The sequence below is a fragment of the Protopterus annectens genome, chromosome 1.part2 (genome assembly GCF_019279795.1).
Source record: "Protopterus annectens isolate FY-2018-M chromosome 1.part2, PAN1.0, whole genome shotgun sequence".
Taxonomy (NCBI): Eukaryota; Metazoa; Chordata; order Ceratodontiformes; family Protopteridae; genus Protopterus; species Protopterus annectens.
In genome coordinates, this window is record NC_056727.1 from 4,557,533 (window position 1) to 4,578,055 (window position 20,523).

Sequence of the window (20,523 nt, forward strand, 5' to 3'; positions counted from 1 at the left end):
CTAAGTCCACAAAGACACAATGCAGCTCCTTCTGACCTTCTCTGTACTTCTCCATCAACACTCTCAGAGCAAACATTGCATCTGTAGTGCTCTTTCCTGGCATGAAACCATACTGCTGATCACTAATTATCACCTCCCTTCTTAAACTAGCTTCCACTACTCTTTCCCATAACTTCATGCTGTGACTGATCAGTTTAATCCCTCTGTAGTTACTACAGCTCTGCACATCACGCTTATTCTTAAAAATCGGTACCAAAACACTTTTTCTCCATTCCTCAGGCATCCTCTCACCTTCCAAGATTTCATTAAACAATCTTGTTAAAAACTCCACTGCCATTTCACCTAACCACCTCCATGCTTCCACAGGTATGTCATCTGGACCAACAGCCTTTCCATTCTTCATCCTCTTCATAGCTATCCTTACTTCTTCCTTGCTAATGCACATCACTTCATGATTCACTATCCGCACATCATCCAACCTTCTCTCCCTCTCATTCTCTTCATTCATCAGCCCCTCAAAGTACTCTTTCCATCTGCTCAACACACTCTCCTCGCTTGTGAGTACATTTCCCTCATTATCCTTTATCACCCTTACCTGCTACACATCTTTTTTCTCCCTCCTTAGTGTCCAACTTTTCTTACAACTCTTCATACGCCTTATCATTAGCTTTCGCCACCTCTCTCTTTGCCATGCACCTCATCTCCTTATCTTCTAAAATATTCCTTACTGAGTTTTGTTCACATTTATTCATGTTTTACTGTTGATCTTTCATTCATAGGTTCATAGGTTCATACTAGGCTATCTGACCTAGGGCATTTATAAGCCTAGCCAGAGTGTGTTTGGCTTTCATCACCCATTTTAAATTACTTTTGCTATGCCCTTTTTCAAGGTTAGTATACTGTGCCTCTGTCTAACAGTGACACAGAAGTGATACCCAGGGTAAACCTACAATCTACCATCCACTCATCAAGATTCCTCTTGAAGAGAGTCAATGAGGGACTCTGCCTAACCTGGACTGGGATTTTATTCCAGAGTGAAGGGAGCCTCTGGGTTATGAATTTGTCCCTCCAGCATGTCCTATTTATTTCAGTGCTGAGGTTCAAGTCTCTCAATCGCATAGCTCGATGGGATTTGGATTTTCTGAGGTGCAGCATGTCCATTAATTCCGGGTTCGACATGGCTTTATATGTCAGGCACAAATCGCCTCTGAGCAGGCGGTATGCCACTGAGTAGAGCTGGAGTTCCTTTAACCGGGCAGCATATGGCATCTGTTTGAGCCCTTTGATCCTCTTGGTGAGGTACTTTTGGGGTCTTTCCAGTTGCTGCAGGTGTCTGGTAAGGTACATCCCAAAAGGGGCATTGTACTCAATTATGGGCCTGATGAGGGATGAGTAAAGAGGCATGATGACCTCCCCTGATCTAGATGTGAATCCCTTCATGATTAGGTGGGCTATATAAAATGTTTTTCTAACCACTTTGGCCACGTGGTTGTCAAATGAGAGATTGCAATCAACTTGGGTCCCCAGGTCCCTAATTACTTCTTCCGTACTTAATGGGTTACCACCTATGTGGTAATTTGTGGGCACTTTGTTTTTGCTAAAGGGGATGACTATACACTTTTTGGCGTTTAGCCTGAGGCCATGGCTCTGGCACCAGTTGTCTGTTTCTATGAGGCCCTTTTGGAGGATGCTTGTGTCGGCTGGAGAGTCGATTATGGCGCCCAGTTTGCAGTCTTCTGCGAACTTGGTCAGCCACAGTCCTTCCGTGTTGGCCTGTACCTCCGAGAAATATATACCGAACAAGAGAGGTCCCAGGACTGAGCCTTGTGGGATGCCACTTGTAACTGGTTTGGAGTCTGACATGGCTCCACCAATTCTAACCATGTGGGTTCTGTCCTTGAGACAGTTTGCAACCCATGTAGTGACATAGGTGTTTATATTTAAGCTGGTGAGCTTATCTATAATGCCTGAGTGGGGTATTGTATCGAAGGGTTTTGCGAGTTCCAGGTAGGCTGTGTGGACCACCTTCCCCTCGTCAATGGCCTTGGCGACTGTTACAAAGAAATCAACCAGGTTTAAGAGGCAGGATCTGCCCTTAACAAAGCCGAACTGGGTAGGATCCAGTGTCTGTAGGTCCCCAATATCTTTATTTATGAGGTCCATGATGATCCTTTCCATAGCTTTGCAGACCAAGCTAGTCAGGCTTATGGGGTGATAGTTTCCAGGATCCATTGAGACACCACCTTTGTGGAGAGGGACCACTGTTGCTGTACGCCACTCTTTGGGTACATATCCTGTAGTAAGGCTGAGATTGAACAGTAGTTTTATGTTTGGGTTTAGCTTTTCTTGGAGTTCATGTAGGACGCAGCCCGGGACAGCGTCTGGTCCCACTGATGCTGTGTTTTTTGCTTTGGAGAGGGCGGCTCTTACCTGAGCATCTGAGATGTCACGGGGGGCAGCACTCTGCTGGGATAGATATTTGCCCTTTTGGTGGGGGGGGGAGTTTGCGCTGAGCCTGTCAGCTAGGATGTTGGCAATGTCTGTGGGTTCGGTGTATTTTTTGTCATTTTGGACTAATTCTGAACATATCTGGGAATTCCCACCCAGGTTCCTAACATAACTAAAGAAAGCCTTGTGATTATCCTTAGTGTCCTGTGCAATTTTTCTCTCTAAGCTGGCCTTAGATGATTTTATGAGTGCCTGTAGTTTTTTGCTAATACTGATCAGAGATGCCTTCCCTTTTTGGGATTTTGCTCTATCATGTAGTAGCTTCCTCCTTCTATTGTATAGTTTGTTTATGGCTGGGGTCCACCAGACAGGACGTCTGCCTTTGGAGGATTGAGTCTTGGTTTTATTTGGGATTGCATGATCCATGCATTCCTGAAGGTGTACATAGAATGCATTTATAAAGGATTCTGCAGTCTGGGCCGTATTTTCCACAGGCCCGGGGGCTTTGAAGGATTCCACCTTGGTTTTGAGGAGTGTGAAATTTGCTTTAGAGAAGTTTTTCACTGTGGTTATCTGGGCAGGGGGTGGGGTCGGGATGTGAATATCCAGTGAGATTAGTTTATGGTCTGATCTTGCCAGTGAGGGATACACTTCTGGTCTGGAGCATAGAGTCCCCATGTTGGTGATGATCAGGTCCAGTATGTTTTCCCCTCTTGTGGGAGTGGTAACAAGTTGTTCCATAGCATTTGAGTTTATAAATTCTAGGAACCTTTGGGCTAGGGTGTTGGAGCTAGAGTAATGCTCCCAGTCTATGTTTGGGTAGTTAAAGTCGCCCAATATAATGGTGTTTGGAGAGACCTTCATATTTTCCAGTGTTCTCAGGAAGGCCAAGTGGGGTTCCTGGGTTTGGGAGGGTGGTCTGTAGCAGGCTATAAATTGGAAGGCAGTTTTACCCACTGTTAGTTGCACATGGATAGTCTCTGATGCTTCTTGCTGTGCCACCAACCTGGAGGTGTGGGTATCTTTGACGAATATTGATACTCCCCCTCCTTTTGTGGTTCGGTCCAAGTTTTGGGGCGAAAAGCATGGTATGAGGTATAACCTGGTAGTGCTGGGGTGCTCTCGGAGCCTTGAACCAGGTTTCTGTTACTGCACAGATATCGATGTTCTCCATGCTAAGGAGAGTTTCGAGTCTTGGCGCATCTTGAGGTTTAAACTTCTGGTGTTGAGTAGCATTACTCTTAGTTTCTTATCCCTTGTGATACCTATGGAGGTGGGTTTGTCTTTTGAGCCTTGCCTAAAAAGGCACTATGGGGGTAGCAACAGCCTTTGCCAATATCCGAAAGCCCAGGGGTGACAGGTGCAAGCCGTCCCTAGCGAAGCATCGTGGCTTGTCGAGCATGTCATCCCAGGCTGACAGGCATTGGATCCCCTTTGAATGACACCAATACTTAAGCCAGTTGTTGAAATTGATCATCTTGTCTTCATATTGTGGCATCATTCTTGGTGAGGGTAAGATGCTACTCAAGGTCAGGGTCATACCGGCCTGGGCTATATGCTCAGAGAGCTCCTCTATGTCTCTTTTCATGTAGTCCAGGGAGGTACGTCTCAGGTCATTCACACCAGCATGGACAATGACTGAGTCATATTTGTACTTGCCTTGGAGTTCTTGTGTTATGTGGCGGATCCTAGCGCCCGACAGACAGCTCACCGTGACCTTCTCCTTGTTCAGCCTGGTGAGCAGGACGTCAGTGTACCTGATGATAGAGTCACCTATTACAAGTGTATCAGGTGTGTTGTTTAGCCTTAAGGGCTGTGACTGTTCGGCACACTGGCTTTGTGAGCTATGTGTTGCACGTGTTTTGTTTTGGGGTAGCGGTTGCTTGGGTGTCTGCTTTGGAGGTCTCTGCTGCTTAGGCTGATTTTTATTTAGAGCCTCCGAGTATGTTTTTGTGTGTTTATGTGTTTGGTTTGCTGTCGTGGCAGGTCTACGTGAGACTGGAATTGTAGTGAGTGTGGTTTCCTTCTCATCCTGACTGGTTATGCCAGTACTGAGTTGAGAGAGCTTAGCCTCCAGTTTGGCTATATGGTTGCATCTCTCACATGTGTTGGAATTTGTTGGGAGGAGGAGAGGGTTGTCTATGTACATGAGGCAGTTGTAACATTGCCTCAAGATTCCCAGATTCATCAGCTGGACCAGAGAGGAGATTGACAACTGACCTTTGGACATGCTAGAATAGTACTGGGAATTCCTTTATAATTGAAAAAAGGGCCAATGGGGAACAAGGTACTCAAGGGGAGTTTGTGAGGGTGTAGTGCTTTTAATTTTTTAGTGCTGACTTATATAATTGCTTTAGTGAGCAAGTGCCAGGTAACTTAAATGGAATGTGTTACAGGTAACTTAATGCAAAAACGACAAACAGTAACTTTCTTTCAAGTGAAACAAGGAAATAATTACAGTAAGCAATGCAGATATCACTAGGGATCCACAGAAGCACTGAAAAGCCGCGTTTTAGGTGGAATTAGCGTTTCAGGGAAACAACAAGCAAAACAACAACAAGCATACAAACAAAGCTAGATTCAGCAGGCCTGGATCTAGTCTATGCTACAGCAAACAAGGTGTACCAATTTCAGTAAGAAACAGTTCAAATATGCAGGCACTATAAGCCTTTAACCAGACATTCCCAGCTCAGAAGGGCAGAGTCCAGCCTCTCCTCCCACAAGAGTGCAGACCATGAACCTTCTTAATGTAAAATAACTGGCCTGAAGCCCAAGTGCTTAAACCAGAACTAATACACTTTTAGAATAACAGACACTGAGCCCTCAATCAGCAGTTCCCAACTTAGAAGGATGTAAGCTACCTGTCCTGCCACCACAGTGCAGGCCACAAACCTTCCTAATGTAAAACAACTGGTCTGAAGCCCAAGTGCTTAATCCAAAAGACTTAGAATGATAGCTACACTTTAATCAAGTTACTACCAAGCAGTAATAAATACAATTGAATACTTTAAAGAATGCCTGGATTAGTGCTCAAGTTATACAAACAAAGCTAGATTCAGCAGGCCTGGATCTAGTCTATGCTACAGCAAACAAGGTGTACCAATTTCAGTAAGAAGCAGTTCAAATATGCAGGCACTATAAGCCATTAACCAGAAATTCCCAGCTCAGAAGGGCAGAGTCCAGCCTCTCCTCCCACAAGAGTGCAGACCATGAACCCTCTTAATGTAAAATAACTGGCCTGAAGCCCAAGTGCTTAAACCAGAATTAATACACTTTTAGAATAACAGACACTGAGCCCTCAATCAGCAGTTCCCAACTTAGAAGGATGTAAGCTACCTGTTCTGCCACTACAGTGCAGACCACAAACCTTCTTAATGTAAACAACTGGTCTGAAGCCCAAGTGCTTAAACTAAAAGGCTTAGAATGAGTTACACCAAGCAGTAATAAATACAATTGAGTACTTTTATGATGATGCAAAAGCAAAATACAGTAGGAAGAAACACAAATACAGTAAAAGCAGATAACATTTTTTGTTTTTTTTTGAGTGAGAAAATGAGATGGGCCCAGGAGGAGTATCCAAGTTCAAATTTACAACAGGGGCGGGCAGTTTCAAAGCCACCAAGATTAACACCAAAACAAAAACAGAGAGGGTGGGTGAGGACCTACTGAAAAAACAGAGTCACAACTTCCAGCTAGATATTGCTCAATGCAACACAAACAAATTAATTTAAATTGTGTATTATTTGAAAAAAGTGCAGATAAAAATTTACTTAACTTCACTTATGCGTTCAATTGAATGCATGCAGGTCTTAGCTGGCCAAAGCTCAGAGTTTAAGCAGAAAATAATTCACTGTACCACTTGTATAAGACAGAAACTAAATAACAATGAAGTAAACTACCCCCACTTATCACTGGCTATGCAGGTTTTTTAACAAGCCTTAACTGAAAAAACAGAGGCACAACTTCCAGCTAGATATTGCTCAATGCAACACAAACAAATTAATTTAAATTGTGTATTATTTGAAAAAAGTGCAGATAAAAATTTACTTAACTTCACTTATGTGTTCAGTTGAATGCATGCAGGTCTTAGCTTGCCAAAGCTCAGAGTTTAAGCCAAAAACCAAAAGCCATTGATTCCCAAATATTTATACACTCCTTCCTGCTCAGGTTCCTTTACATCACATTCCTGTCCCAGACTGATATTTTCTTGGTGCTGCAGATTTCCTGCTTTAAATGTTGCTTTTGCACATTTGTCAAGACCAAATGACATTCTTGTATCACTTGTTTTGGCCACTTGTAGTTGTGCTTTCAGCTCCTCATCTGATGAACTATACAGTTTCATATAATCCACAAAAAGAGGAAAAGTCTTTACACTCTGTTGCTGTTTGGGAGACAAATTGTAACCATGACCTAATCTGTTAAGTAGACAGTTATGACACCTGTTTTCTAATTTCTCCACGACTTTTGAGTTTCTAATACCATGACAGGAATGAACCCCATTCCTAAGTCAAAGTTTGATTAAAGTTCATGAAATTAGTACTGTTTCAATCTTTGATGATAGCCAGAAGTGCTCTTTGCTGCACCCGCAATGTGCCCAGTAATGACTCCTTCTGCAATTCGTACAGAGTTACATGTACTGGTAACAAATCTATGTACGATTGTAAATTCTTTTTTATAAGACCTGTTGATCTTACTACTACTGGAACTGTCTGGGTATCCTTCATCCACATTGCCCTCGTTTCTGCCTGCAAATTCTGGTATTTTATGACTTTGTGTCTCTTTGTGCATAAGACACTGTAGTCACTGGGTGTAGCAATTTCAATGATCAATGCTACTTTTGTCCTCTTTTCATGGGGTATTATATATGGTTTTTTTTTCGCATCTATTTTTGAACTGTTGGTAATGGGTGATCCCATGAGATATAAACTTCATCATTTTCTATAATGCTTTATGGCTCACGTTTCCAGTGTTTTTCAGCCACTTCAGTGCCATAATGTTTGCACAATCCCCAATGCAACAGTCTTGCCACATTATTATGCCTTTCAGTCTTATATCACAACTAGCAACAAAATCTGCGACTATTTCTAATTTTGTTTTACAAAACCTACATTTGTCTGTTTCTCCCACATGTTCAATGGACTTTGTAAACCAATGCGTAGTTCACTCTCTTGGGCTGTAAATATTAACCTTTCATCTTTTGGTTTAAACTCACCTCTCCTTAACTATTTCTGCGTTTGATCCTGATCAACATGAGTTTGTTCCAAGAGTTTCCTATACTTGCAGCAATATTTATGCATTTTCCACATTTCTTGCCATCTCATCTGATCCTGTACTTATATTCTTTCTTTTGTTTTTGTTTTTTTTTTTGGAAAATTCATTTGCGGCTTGATTTTTATCTACTTCTGGTTTGATTTCCATTCCTGCTTGACGCTGACATGCTTCTGCTAAACAAAGCAGGAAAGTCATCTTAGACTTATTCTCCTCATGTTTCAAAACTTTCACTATGTTTGGGTCTTGTAAGGTCAGCAGACATGCATGCAGTCCCAAGACTGCAGATCTCTATGTGTAATCAGTTTTGGTGAGGCCCAGACCTTCTGCAGAACGGGGAATATATAATCTTGGTATGCACTGATTTTTATAAATCATTTGATGAGCATGAAATATCCTTCCTGTTTTCCTGTCCAACTTATCCAACACCTTTTGGGGCCAGGAAATCACTCCAAAACTGTAAGTTAGGATAGGAAGAGCAAACTGGTTTCCAGCTTGGATTTTGTTCCTGGATCCTAGGTTGTCCACTCAAGGACTGTGCAGATCTACTAGCACCTGTCTTCACTGACATCTTCAACACATCTCTCAGATAGGCTAGTGTGCCAAGATGCTTCAAGTCAGCCATCATCATTCCTCTGACAAATAAATCATCCCCAGTCACATTAAATGACTACCGACCCATTGCACTCACACCAGTGGTGATGAAATGCTCTGAAAGGATGGTCAAAAAACATATATCATCTTGTCTGCCTTCATCTTTTGCTCCTTTACAATTTGCTTACAGACCAAATTGCTCCACTTTGGAAGCTATATCCCTGGCACTACATCACACCTTGAACCATCTTGAAGACAAAAATTGCTATGTACGTATGCTGTTCATAGACCTCAACCCAGCCTTCAACACTGTAATACTCCAGCTGTTGTCTAAGTTAAGGCAACTAAGCATAGAAAATACACTCTGCAACTGGATCCTCGACTTTCTGACAGACAGGCCCCAAACCATTCAAATTGGCAAGAACCACACACAATGTATCACCTTGACAGGGGTCCCACAAGGTTGTGTACTAAGTCCACTTCTCTTCACAATACTGACACATGACTGGTCTGCAAAACATCAGACAAATCACATCATCAAGTTTGCAGACGATACCACCGTGATCAGCCTCATCAGAAATGACGACTAGGGGGCATACAGAGAAGAAGTGAACCAACTCACCAGATGGTGCACTGACAAGAATCTAGCACTAAATGTTGACAAAACAAGAGAAATCATTGTTGACTTCAGGAGGAAGCAAGGGTCCCATGCACCATCAGTGGTAAGGCTGTGGAAAGGGTAAAAAGCACCAAATTCCTAGGGGTGTACATCTCAGAAGACCTAAGCTGGGCAACAAACACCTCCAGCCTTGTAAAGAGAGCTGAACAACTTCTCCACTTTCTCCAGAGGCCACACAGAGAAAACCTCCCCTCCCACATCCTCATGACCTTCTACAGGGCCACAATGGAAAGCATACTAACTAACAATATCACAGTCTGGTATGGAAACTGCTCATATGCAGATCGCAAGGCATTAGAGAAGTTTGCAAAGCAGGCCAGGAAAATTACAGGATCTAACCTCCAGTCCTTACAGGACCATTACTCTTGCAGATGCTATGGCAGGGTCATAAACTGATAAGGAACAAGTATCATCCCGCACATGGACTGTTCCATTTGCTGTCTTCAGGGAAACAATAGAGAAGCATTAGGTGTGGAACATCATGATTCAGGAATAGTTTCTTTCCACAAGCAATCAGTCTGTTGAACAACTAACCTTAACAATGTCAACACTCTCTCAGTTTGTGAGAACACAATAAGTGCAATATGAATGTCTTTACTGTTGTAGAATTAAATTATTCTACTTATCGAAGTTATGCAATATGAACTAAATTATTACTTGCACAAGTACAGGAATTGTGAATTATGCTATGCTGCTATCCTATCTTAAAAATGATGGTGGGTAAGTCATCTATATGTGTATTTATATCTGTACTATCTAGAATTTCTTCCTGTTTTTAATGCACACAAGCCTGAAGCAAAGAAATTTCATCCAGTGATGCACTGCATTTGTTGATCTGAATGACAATAAAGTTAACTTTGACTAGATGTAAATGCTGTTTTCAGTATTAAAGTCTTCTAAAATATTCCCCACCAAGTTTTATTCGCATTTGTTCATGTTTTACTGTTGATCGTTCATCAATTCCCAAATATTTATACATTCCCCCTTGCTCAAGATTTTATATCACATTCCTGTCCCAAACGGATGTTTTCTTGGTGGGGCAGCTTTCCTGCTTTTAACGTTACTTTTGCACTTTTATCAAGACCAAATGACGTTGTTGAATCATCTGAAAAAGTTTTGATCACTTGTAAGTTGTGCTTTCAGTTCCTCATCTGATGAACTGTACAGTTTTAAATCATCTACAAAAAGATGATCAGTCTTTACAGTGTTTTCTGGGAGCCAAATTGTAGCCATGACCTAATCTGTTAAGTAGACAGTTTAATTGGCTAAGGGCAAGACAAAAGAGCAGCAGTGGCAGAAAGTCACCCTGGAACATCCCCCTTTATTATTCCAGGGATAAAAATTAAATCTGTCATTTATCATGGCTTAACTGCAAAGTGGTTTGTAACTGTTTCATGGTCGCTGTGATGTATACAGTCAGTGCAGGGTGTATCTTATACATTTTGAAGCATTTGGATACTGTGCTGTTGCATGAGATCAAGGATGAGAGCACCCATCACACAAGCTCTTCTTCACCCAAGATTGATACTGTGATAACCCTTCCTACTGTGATAGCCCTTCCTACTGTGACAGCCCTTCCTACTGTGACAGCTCTTCCTACTGTGATAGCCCTTCCTATTGTGATAGCTCTTCCTACTGTGACAGCCCTTCCTACTGTGATAGCTCTTACCTTGCAACACTCCTGCTTCTTGGTGCTTCCAGCACATTTTACTTATCAACATAGCTTCATGATAATATGGGCATCCATCAATATATAAGTGCTGGGTCACTTCCTAGAAGGGTGGCCCTGTACACCTGGAGGTTCCTACATCTGGATAACAGTAATTCCTCTTGATGTCTCTGAGACTAAATAACAGAGTAAACAGGAAACACAGACAATCCAACTGGAAAAAACAAGAAAAACCTATCCAAGGTAGAGTTTGCACTGTGTTATTCCTTAAAACCCCTTGCAAAAGAGGATTCTAGAACAACCCTGTGCTTCTAAAGGTTAGCCAAACACTCCACTTATGCTGTGCTGATGATGTCATAACAAGACTGAAACATGCATGTCCACAGCTAACGGGGTTTGGTTTACTGGCCTGAATTTGTCCATTAATCGACTTAAAAACAAATAAGTCATGGGCATTCAGTTCTGCCATAGAGCTGAAACACCTGATGTCCTTAAGGGGCCATTTGCATACATCCCATAATCCTCTTTTACAAGAGGTTTCAAAGAATCACACAGTGCAGTCTCTAGCTTGGCTAGGTTTTTTTTTTTATGTCTCTGAGACTGCACATAAGAGTTCACAACCCATATATCTCACTTCCACATGCCAACCACTTCATGATTCATTGGGCAGTGTGTATGGCCACCTTATCTTTCAGAGTTCACTGTACAGAGTCCTGTGCTGTCTCTCTCTCTCCCTTGCCTCCTGGGATGCATCGTAGAATTCCTTTTACCTTGCAGTTGTGTGTGTGTGTGTGTGTGTGTGTGTGTGTGTGTGTGTGTGTGTGTGTGTGTGTGTGTGTGTCCTTCTCTAACCTTTTGCATTCCCTTTCACACTTGTTCCATGCTACAGGCTGTTACCTGCTTGATGTACACCCCCATGAATTTTGTCCACTTTACTTGGCGTACTGCATGTTTCCCACCCAGTGTCTCTGAATGCAGCTCAGTGCTGCATGGAACTGCATGCTGCCATCCAGTACTGCACTGCTTCTGTAGCTACATGGCTCACATGTTTCCTTATCTCTGCCATGGTGGTTTGTGCTGTCCTATCAGTAGTGTGTGCATCTGTCTGATGTGTAGGCAGGAGACTCATTTTTCCTTGCTATTTTGAGATGTTATGGCTAATCTGTGCAATCAGCCACAGCTCCCCTTTGCTGAGTTTTTTTCAAATGTGCCACTTGAGGGGTGGGGGGGTCTACAAGGGAGGCTGCTCCCCTTACTGTGTGTGTATGTTGTGCTTACCTGTGGGCTTGAGCTGTAGGGGACATTAGCTCCTTTTGTGCTGTCTGTAGTGCTTTGTGGTACTTGTGGGTCTTGGGGAGGGGCTGCAGGGGACATTAGCTTCTTTTGTGCTGTCTGTAGTGCTTTGTGGTACTTGTTGTGGGTGTTTGTGGAGGGGTTGTAGGAGACATTAGCTTCTTTTGTGCTGTCTGTAGTGCTTTGTGGTACCTGCTGTGAGTCTTTGGGGAAGGGGTTGTAGGGGACATTAACTTCTTTTGTACTGTCTGCAGTACTTTGTGGTACTTGTTGTGGATGTTTGCGGAGGGGTTGTAGGGGACATTAGCTTCTTTTGTGCTGTCTGTAGTGCTTTGTGGTATTTGTGGCCCTTTGGGCAGGGGTTGTAGGGGACATCTGCTTCTTTTGTGCTGTCTGTAGTGCTTTGTGGTACTTGTTGTGGGTCTTTGCGTAAGGGTTGAAGGGGACTTTATCTCCTTTCTGTTGTCTATAGTGTTTGCAGTGATCTGTGTTACTTGTGGGTCATTTATGGGTGGGGTTGTGTGTTGAGCTTGCTGCTACTGGTGCAGTTGTTGCTTGGAAGACCCTGCTTCTTCCTGCTATCATTTTTTTTCATTTACACCACTGTGCAGTTTGCAGAGGGGGCTCTTCCTCCTACCTGCTTTCCTTTTCTGTATGTGCTATTCCGAGGTGTTTGCAGAGGGGAAGTTAATTTAGTTCCAATACATTCCACTGCTAATACACATTAGCACATGGTTGTATCAGCCACTGCACATTAGTACTTTCATACAGTGAGTTTCCAGGTTGCAGTACTCACAACTGTGAAACTCATACCTATGATAAGGTACCATGCAGAATGCACTGAAAAGCATCTTTCTTCAAGTGACTAAACTCAGGGCATTAGGCAATTTCTACCAAGAATGATGGCTGCAATGTGGAAACAAGTAAAATGAGGCCATCAGCATTTATTAAACTGCTTGGACTACATAAGAGAGCATATTTCATGAAAACATTACAGAATTATGAAAGTAACAAACATATGAAATGTAGAACTACTACTTCTAAATGTATGCTAAAAAAAGAATAATACAAAATAATTAAGGTCAAGGAAAGATAGTAATTGTAAAGAAACCTGATAATACTATATACACAATTTGTTGGAGAACAGTTCTGCAAAATCTCTGGGAGCACATTATGCACATGCATATTCCTTTTTTGGAAGAAATACTGCTCTTCAGAAAAAAACAGTCTTCCTGTCAAATGTATTTTAAATTCAATCAAATGAGACTAAAACTTCACCAGCGTAGGGACAAGAAAAAAAAAAAACTGAATAACAGGAAGTATGGAATAACAAAGCCCCTGTGAGAAATGGCTGAAAGCAACTTGACCACCAGTATTGTGCACTCCTGCAGTTAACTGGACCAGAATAGCTGCGTATGATCAATAGTGCAACTTTGGAGGGCTTTTTACAGTGAGAGGTCCTGAGCAGCTACTGTCACAGTCTCTCATCATGGGGCAGGGTGTGGATTACTTCAGAAGAAGGGCAGCCCCAAATGGAAGGATGGGTTATTGCAACCTATAGGGACTCTGCCATGTACACCATAATAATTTTGCTGATTATGGATAAGTAGGACTAAGAAGGACCTCAAGAACTTTGGAATTTATTCACTGCAGAACCGCTTGGGCATTAGGGATCAAGCAACAGATACTTCCACTAGTAGAAGCCATGGGTGATGGTATCTGGAAATCCCACCACCAAGTACCACTAGTGAGATGAGTATCATATTATGACAAGTTAGGAGGTGACAGAGGTAGTGGCCAAGTCTGAGGAGCTTATTAGCTTGCAATGCAAAATGTAGTAGGAGAACACAGATTGCAAATAATAAGCATTTATGATGAATTAATGTTATTTACACTTAAATTTTACTAAGTAAGCCCCATTGGGAACAAATAATTAATTAATAATTTAATTAATTGATTTATTTATATTTGTTTACCAGGAAAGTGCACTGATTGATACTGACCAATTTCAGACTCAGTTGGGTGAAATAAAAAAAAAGTCACACACAAAAATATGCAGAAATGTAAGCAATACTACAGCAGTTCAGATTAGTTAAACAGAAAAACTATATAAACTTTCTCGTGAACAATCAGGGTGTAACGTACAATATATACATTAGTTTCTAAAGTGTGTCAACCTTCAGTAATTTTATGAGAAAAGAAAAGAAGTGGAAAGCAGATAGGGATAGTGTATTTGGTGATACATCCTGTATTGAAGGAGAAGAATTGGGCTTGGATGAAGAGGTGCTTTTTGAGCTGTATTCTGATAGCTAGGCAGTGCTGTTGAGTTTTGTTGCAGGGGTAATGAGAATTAGTGTGGCATGTGAGTAGTGTCATGAGCTGCATAAGGAGGGGTTTTTTTCATAAAATTTAGCTGCCTGGAAGTGGAGCAGTTTGTTGAGATCCCAAGAGTAGGTTAGATCTTTGCTTCATGGATAGCCATTTGGCTTTTTTTAGGATAGTGCAGTGAAGCTCATGGGGGTGAGTTTGTAATGAATTGTCATTTGCTTTTCGAGATTGTGTGGTGGTGTTTTTCTTGGGCGCAGATGGGAAAATAGGTAGCCCATATTCTAACAAAAAATATCTTAGAATGAGCCAACTTGTATTCTAGCTAAGAGAGAGGTCAAACTTCTTTGCCAATGGCTGCTCCGTCTAGTTGTGATACAAAAAAAATGGGAGTTGTTTTTGGCCAAAACAGGAAGGACATTTGGTGGCCTGAAAGCTCATGTTTAGACAACTGGCTTGTTAGTACTCGCACATTAAGCATAAGAAGTGTGACAGAGTCAAACACAAGTATACAGACATGGCTCTTCAGCAGCCTGTAACACTAAATGGTTAAGCTGAGCTTAGTGACAAGGGAAATCACAACTATCAAGGATTTTATTTGGGTATTTGTATGTCATTACCTGCCCATGTCTCTCTCTCCCCCTGCTTCTCTAACATATACATATATTTGCTTATATACCCGAACAGTATTCAGTTCCCATTTGCTATAGTCTCTCAGGCACATCTCTCTGGAATCCATGAGAACACAATAATTTGCCAATAATTTTGTAACAGGAATTCTGTTATTATTACCACAGAATGCTATGGTATTGAGAATCAGTGTTTAGTAAACTATGGCTGTGAGCTTGCTGGTGCCATGATATAGACTAGTATACGTAATTCAATGTTTGTCAAGACAGACACAGTAAAAGAATGTCCCTGATGTATAAGAATCACCAGCCAGGGTCTTGTCATCTTTGAGCTTCTGCTACCTACAAAGTTCTCTGCACAGAGGCCAGTAAGGTAAGCCTGACCTTAACTTTATAAACTGCAACTTTTTTACTATATAAAATAATTACGTTGTAAAAGAAATGAGGGACTTTCCCATTTTTAAAACAGTGAGAGCTGTCTGCTTAAAGGACCTCTATGTCCAGAAACTCAAACAGTTTGTGATATATTGATTATAGAAGTATATTACTGAACCTGTATTACAGTTCATTCTGCCCCAAAGTCACTTGATTTTATTTTAGCTAAGGCTTCTTTATCCCACAGGGCATCTCTAGGGCTATAAGATGACATTATTTACTAATCTTCCTCTTCATTGGGTTCTCTCCATTTATTTAGAATTACAGTACTTCTTCCTACTGTTTTAACTCAGAAACACCTGGTAGCCTGTAATTTTGTCAGTGACTTCCTCTGTCTTCTTGAAATAAACTTCTACTGGCCATTTTAGTTACACCTACAGGCAGTAGCTGCAGGAACTCCTTCCAAATGAGATGTCAGTGCCACAGTCTGAAGTGCCAGGGTTTCTGCTACTCATGCCTGAGCTACCCAGTAAACAATGACTGACATTTCACACTTAACAGTGTCCTTCATGCTGTCTGACTTGGAAAGACTTCAGTAAACTTGAACTACCAATCATTCTCTTAGCTCTACAACTGCAAGTGGAAATGAAAGAACACAACGCTACAGACACTCTTAGGCTTCATTTTTTCCATTATCAAACATCCCAAATATGCTGGACACAAAACTGTAGGAGCTATTGAGGTATCCCTATTGAAATGTTAGCACTTGAAATGCTAAGTGCAACAAGCCAAAACAACCAGACCAAAAACCCAGAAAAAGAGTGAATCTCGAAGATCACCCTTCTCATTTAAACTTCTGTTTTGAAGGGAGGCAAGCCCCCCTTCACCTCCAAATGTGTGTGTGTGTGTGTGTGTGTGTGTGTGTGTGTGTGTGTGTGTGTGTGTGTGTGTGTGTGTGCGTGTAGGGTGGCAAGCCCTCCCCCCCCCGAGACTCATACATACCCACTCCAAGATCATCATACCCTGGAGAAAAGGAAATTTTATGAGAAATGGCTACCTCAGAGACTTAGTATATGGAAGTCTGTTCTTTTGGCCATGCAGTCTCCGTGTTCCAGGATTCACTCTATTGGGCCCTGACATTTCAAATGGTTACTGCTATTGAGATTTGATGAAGAACCTAACATGGGGTACACTGAGCAAGCTTAAATATATAGAAATGGCATATAATGAGAGGAACTGCTAAGTCAGGCTACATTGGCCTGTACAAAATATGGATCAGTTTGAAGATACACTCTGGGATGAGAATGATTTTGCTTACTCTGTAATCTACTTTAAAACTTCAATAGAATGACAAGCAACACAATCTGAGATGTTTATTCCACCTTTTTATCTAACAATACAAAATGGATCATGTTCCTGATTTACAAATGAGCTTGAAACATGAGCTGGCATGTTCTAAATTTATGCCAAAATTATAACTTGAGTATAACTAATGCATCATACAATTCACATCCCAACATGCATCAGGTGACATCACTGAAGGCAAACCAATCAATCCATTAATGTCTGTGCAGTAGCTATGGAATATTCCAGCTACAGTATCTCCTTATCAGGCATGTAGGCAGATAGCAATAACATGAATCTTTTTGCTGCAAGAACCCAAGATTTTCTTTATATTTTGACATTGTTATACTGTACCTCTGCATGACACTCTGTCTCTGTTCATCTCAAACCCCTGTCTACACTGGCAAAAGTATGAACCAATAATGTTGTAGCACAGCTGGTCACATGGATTGCTGGTCTCACACTCATTCACATCTGTGGAGAAAAGCAAAAATAAGTAAAGATAGAATTTCAACACTATACAACCAAACCAAACCAAAACAAGATGCCACCCCATTGCTTTACTGGATATATTTGCAATTAGCAACAAGAAAAATATCAGTTATGTTTCATAGGTATGTTAAACATCTCTTCTGTAATCTTGTAAACTAGAAACTATGGCTCACAAACTGCTGCAAGAAGTTGGGGCTTTACAAATAATGGAACACAGGTTATATATGCCTGTGTTATTGTTATTCCTGCAAGCCTCCCCTCTCCAGGCATGGCACTGTATAGTACTGTATTAGCTTAAAAAAGACAGCAACACTGTGGTACACATAGATCTTTGAGTACAGATATCATGTACAGTAGAGCAGCAATTATTTTCCTGACTGAATCTTTGCTGCCTCTGATAAAAGTCACTGTATCTTATTCTTGACATCTTCAATTTGCAATATTGGTGTTTATTCAGATTTCAAAGTCACTTGTGGGCTACTATGACATGTTTTAATTTTAAGACCAGTGCATTGATGGTGATTTTTTTAGATGCACACACACACACACACACACACACACACACACACACACACACACACACTTACATGGGAGTTACTGAAATAGCTGAACTTGTGTTAGGTTGACAACTGACTGATAGGTGTGTGAGACTGCATAATTTCTATGGCTGGAAAATTTGCTCTTACCCCATGTTTGTGTGACCTCCTAGTTAGTATATATAATTAGCAAATGATGTTTTGATGTGTTTCTTTATTAAACTATAAGTTTGGATGCATCAAGGCTATTTCCTGGCTCTTGTGAACTGATGTGTCAGCTTCTGTGTTTCTATGCATATGTGGTCGATATTTTTGCAGTCAGCTTTGTTTTTTTATTTTAAATAAAGTGCATCCATTTATATAGGTATGTGTGTGTGTGTACATACACACACACATATATATATATATATATATATATATATATATATACATATATATATATATATATATATATAATTATCTGTATCTATCTAGGTACTGATATACACACGTGTATGTGTATGTATGTATGTATGTATATATATATATATATATATATATATATATATATATATATATATCATTATCTGTATCTATCTAGGTACTGATATACACACGTGTATGTGTATGTATGTATGTATGTATATATATATATATATATATATATATATATATATATATATATATCATTATCTGTATCTATCTAGGTACTGATATACACACGTGTATGTGTATGTATGTATGTATATATATATATATATATATATATTAGAAACGAGAGTAGACCAAACACCACGAATATTTTCAAAAGCTTTATTCTTAAACCCAGGAAAAGTAAGCGCTTTCGCGTGCCACCAAAAAAGCACGCTTCATCAGACAAGTATAAAAACAAACACTGAATCATTCCTTTTATATCTTAGATAATGACTCAATGAGCCAATTAACTATTTAATTCATTAAGGTATATCAGATGATTCATCAATTAATTCATTCACTTCTTAGATTCACTACTATTTAAAGTTATACATATATATTTATCTAAAAGATTGCAAAACTATATTAAAACAAAATAACATTACTTTTGTAAGCTTATTATAGTAAATATTCAAGTTATAAGTTAAGCGGTACATGTTGTTAGCAAAATACCATGTCATTTTTGATGCTCCATTATTTAAAAAGACATTACGATAGCCCATTCAATTCATATATTATGCCATGCTCACTATACGCATATCCATAGTTAAAAGCATAGCATTTATTCTTGTAATGTAAATCATTCATCGCCCTTACTTAACAAAAGATATATGTTTTTGGCGATCACTTTAATTAAGCCAAGCAGCTTCATATATCATAATCAACTATTCATAGAAGTAATCGTTGTTAAAAAATAAGAACGTCAAATTGTTAATGCAGGATGTTACGGGCTGGTCAAGACATTTAAAGTGTGTCTGAGTGTCGAGCATCTATGATTGGTTCCTTTCATTAAAAAACAATCTATTTGCTTTATAAGCATTATAAAATCTAAATAATTAAAATATTACCTTTCTAGAAAATATGTGTAAAGAATTATATTATCTAAATGTTGACTAATGTAAGAATCATTGTATATGATACTGCAACAGGAATAATGGCTGTAATTGTTATCTATGCCATGTATAGATGTTCAAAATTACACAATAAAAATGCCAATGTAGAAATATATGAAAATGTACTTATGTATAAATAATAATATAGAGATAAAAAACCAATGTCATTATATGGCAGAAATGTCTTAGATGTACAACATATTAGTAAATAAGTAAAAAATATAAAAACATAAATATAATGCATGTGTGTAGGCATCAGAAGATGCCGATGATGTTATAGCTAGTCAAAAAATGAAAATATATAAAGTATACATTTGTGTATTTGAATTTGTATTTAAACATTAGAGTATGTGTAAAACCAAGTAGAAACTCTATCATAAAGACTGTATATAAATCAACAAATCCATAATATAAAACATAAAAATAATGCATAAAAATAATGTTATTTCAAAAACCTCATATCTCATATTGTACTGAAAAAGATCATGCCATATAACAAGATAATGAAATTCTAAATATTGACAGCATAATAAATATTGAATAAAAACATTTCATAAAAGTACATCTCTATAATATGTTTGATATGCAATTTGAAAGCAAAAAATATGATGGATAGAAAGCATGATGAAACCAAGCTTTACAAATAACCTTACAATTAGGAACAATCTATTAGGATAGAACACAAGGCTGTTCATCCTTCCTAATGTATATCCTAAAAAATAGAGAAATAATGATCATATCAGTATTACTTAAGGGACATATTGTGTAGGACAATAGTATAGAACATAATTGTGCATTTCTTTTTGAATCAAAGATTCAGTCTGGGGTGCTATCAAAGTATCTATTTAATGATATTTCCTATTTTTTAAATGTGATCTGATACTAACATAACTGTTGAGGCCAGGATATTTGTGTGCTCTAATTCTAAATATCCACTCAAGTTCTAGATGTTCCAGATCATTAAAATTATCACCTTTTCTAATGTTGGGCACCCTTTTCTGTAATACTTTAAATGTAAAGGTGTGATCTGGATATTCAGAAACATGTTTAAAGAGTGCATTCTTACTATCTTTTTTCTTTATGGCATACAGATGTTCTTGTATCCTGTCTCTTAGCCTCCTAGTTGTCATGCCCACATAGAATGCAGGACATGACCCACAAGTAGCTAAATAAACAATGTTAGTATCTTCACAATTTGCTGAACATTTGATAACAACTTCCTGTGTTAACTCAGGATGTAAAAAAATCGTATCTTTTGATATCCATTTACAGGAGGTGCAGTCTCCACATGGAATAGTGCCCCTAG

At 39.6% G+C, this 20,523-nt stretch overlaps 1 protein-coding gene across 5 annotated transcripts in view; it reads right to left on the minus strand.

The window, feature by feature from the left end:
• Positions 1-20,523, minus strand: part of EFEMP1 (EGF containing fibulin extracellular matrix protein 1) — a 1,468,010-nt gene that overhangs the window by 195,035 nt on the left and 1,252,452 nt on the right. For all 5 annotated transcript variants that reach the window (XM_044054759.1, XM_044054754.1, XM_044054738.1 and 2 more), the window contains exon 7: positions 16,979-17,098. In XM_044054759.1, the coding sequence (XP_043910694.1) occupies positions 16,979-17,098 (120 nt within the window). The remainder of the gene's footprint in view (positions 1-16,978; positions 17,099-20,523) is intronic.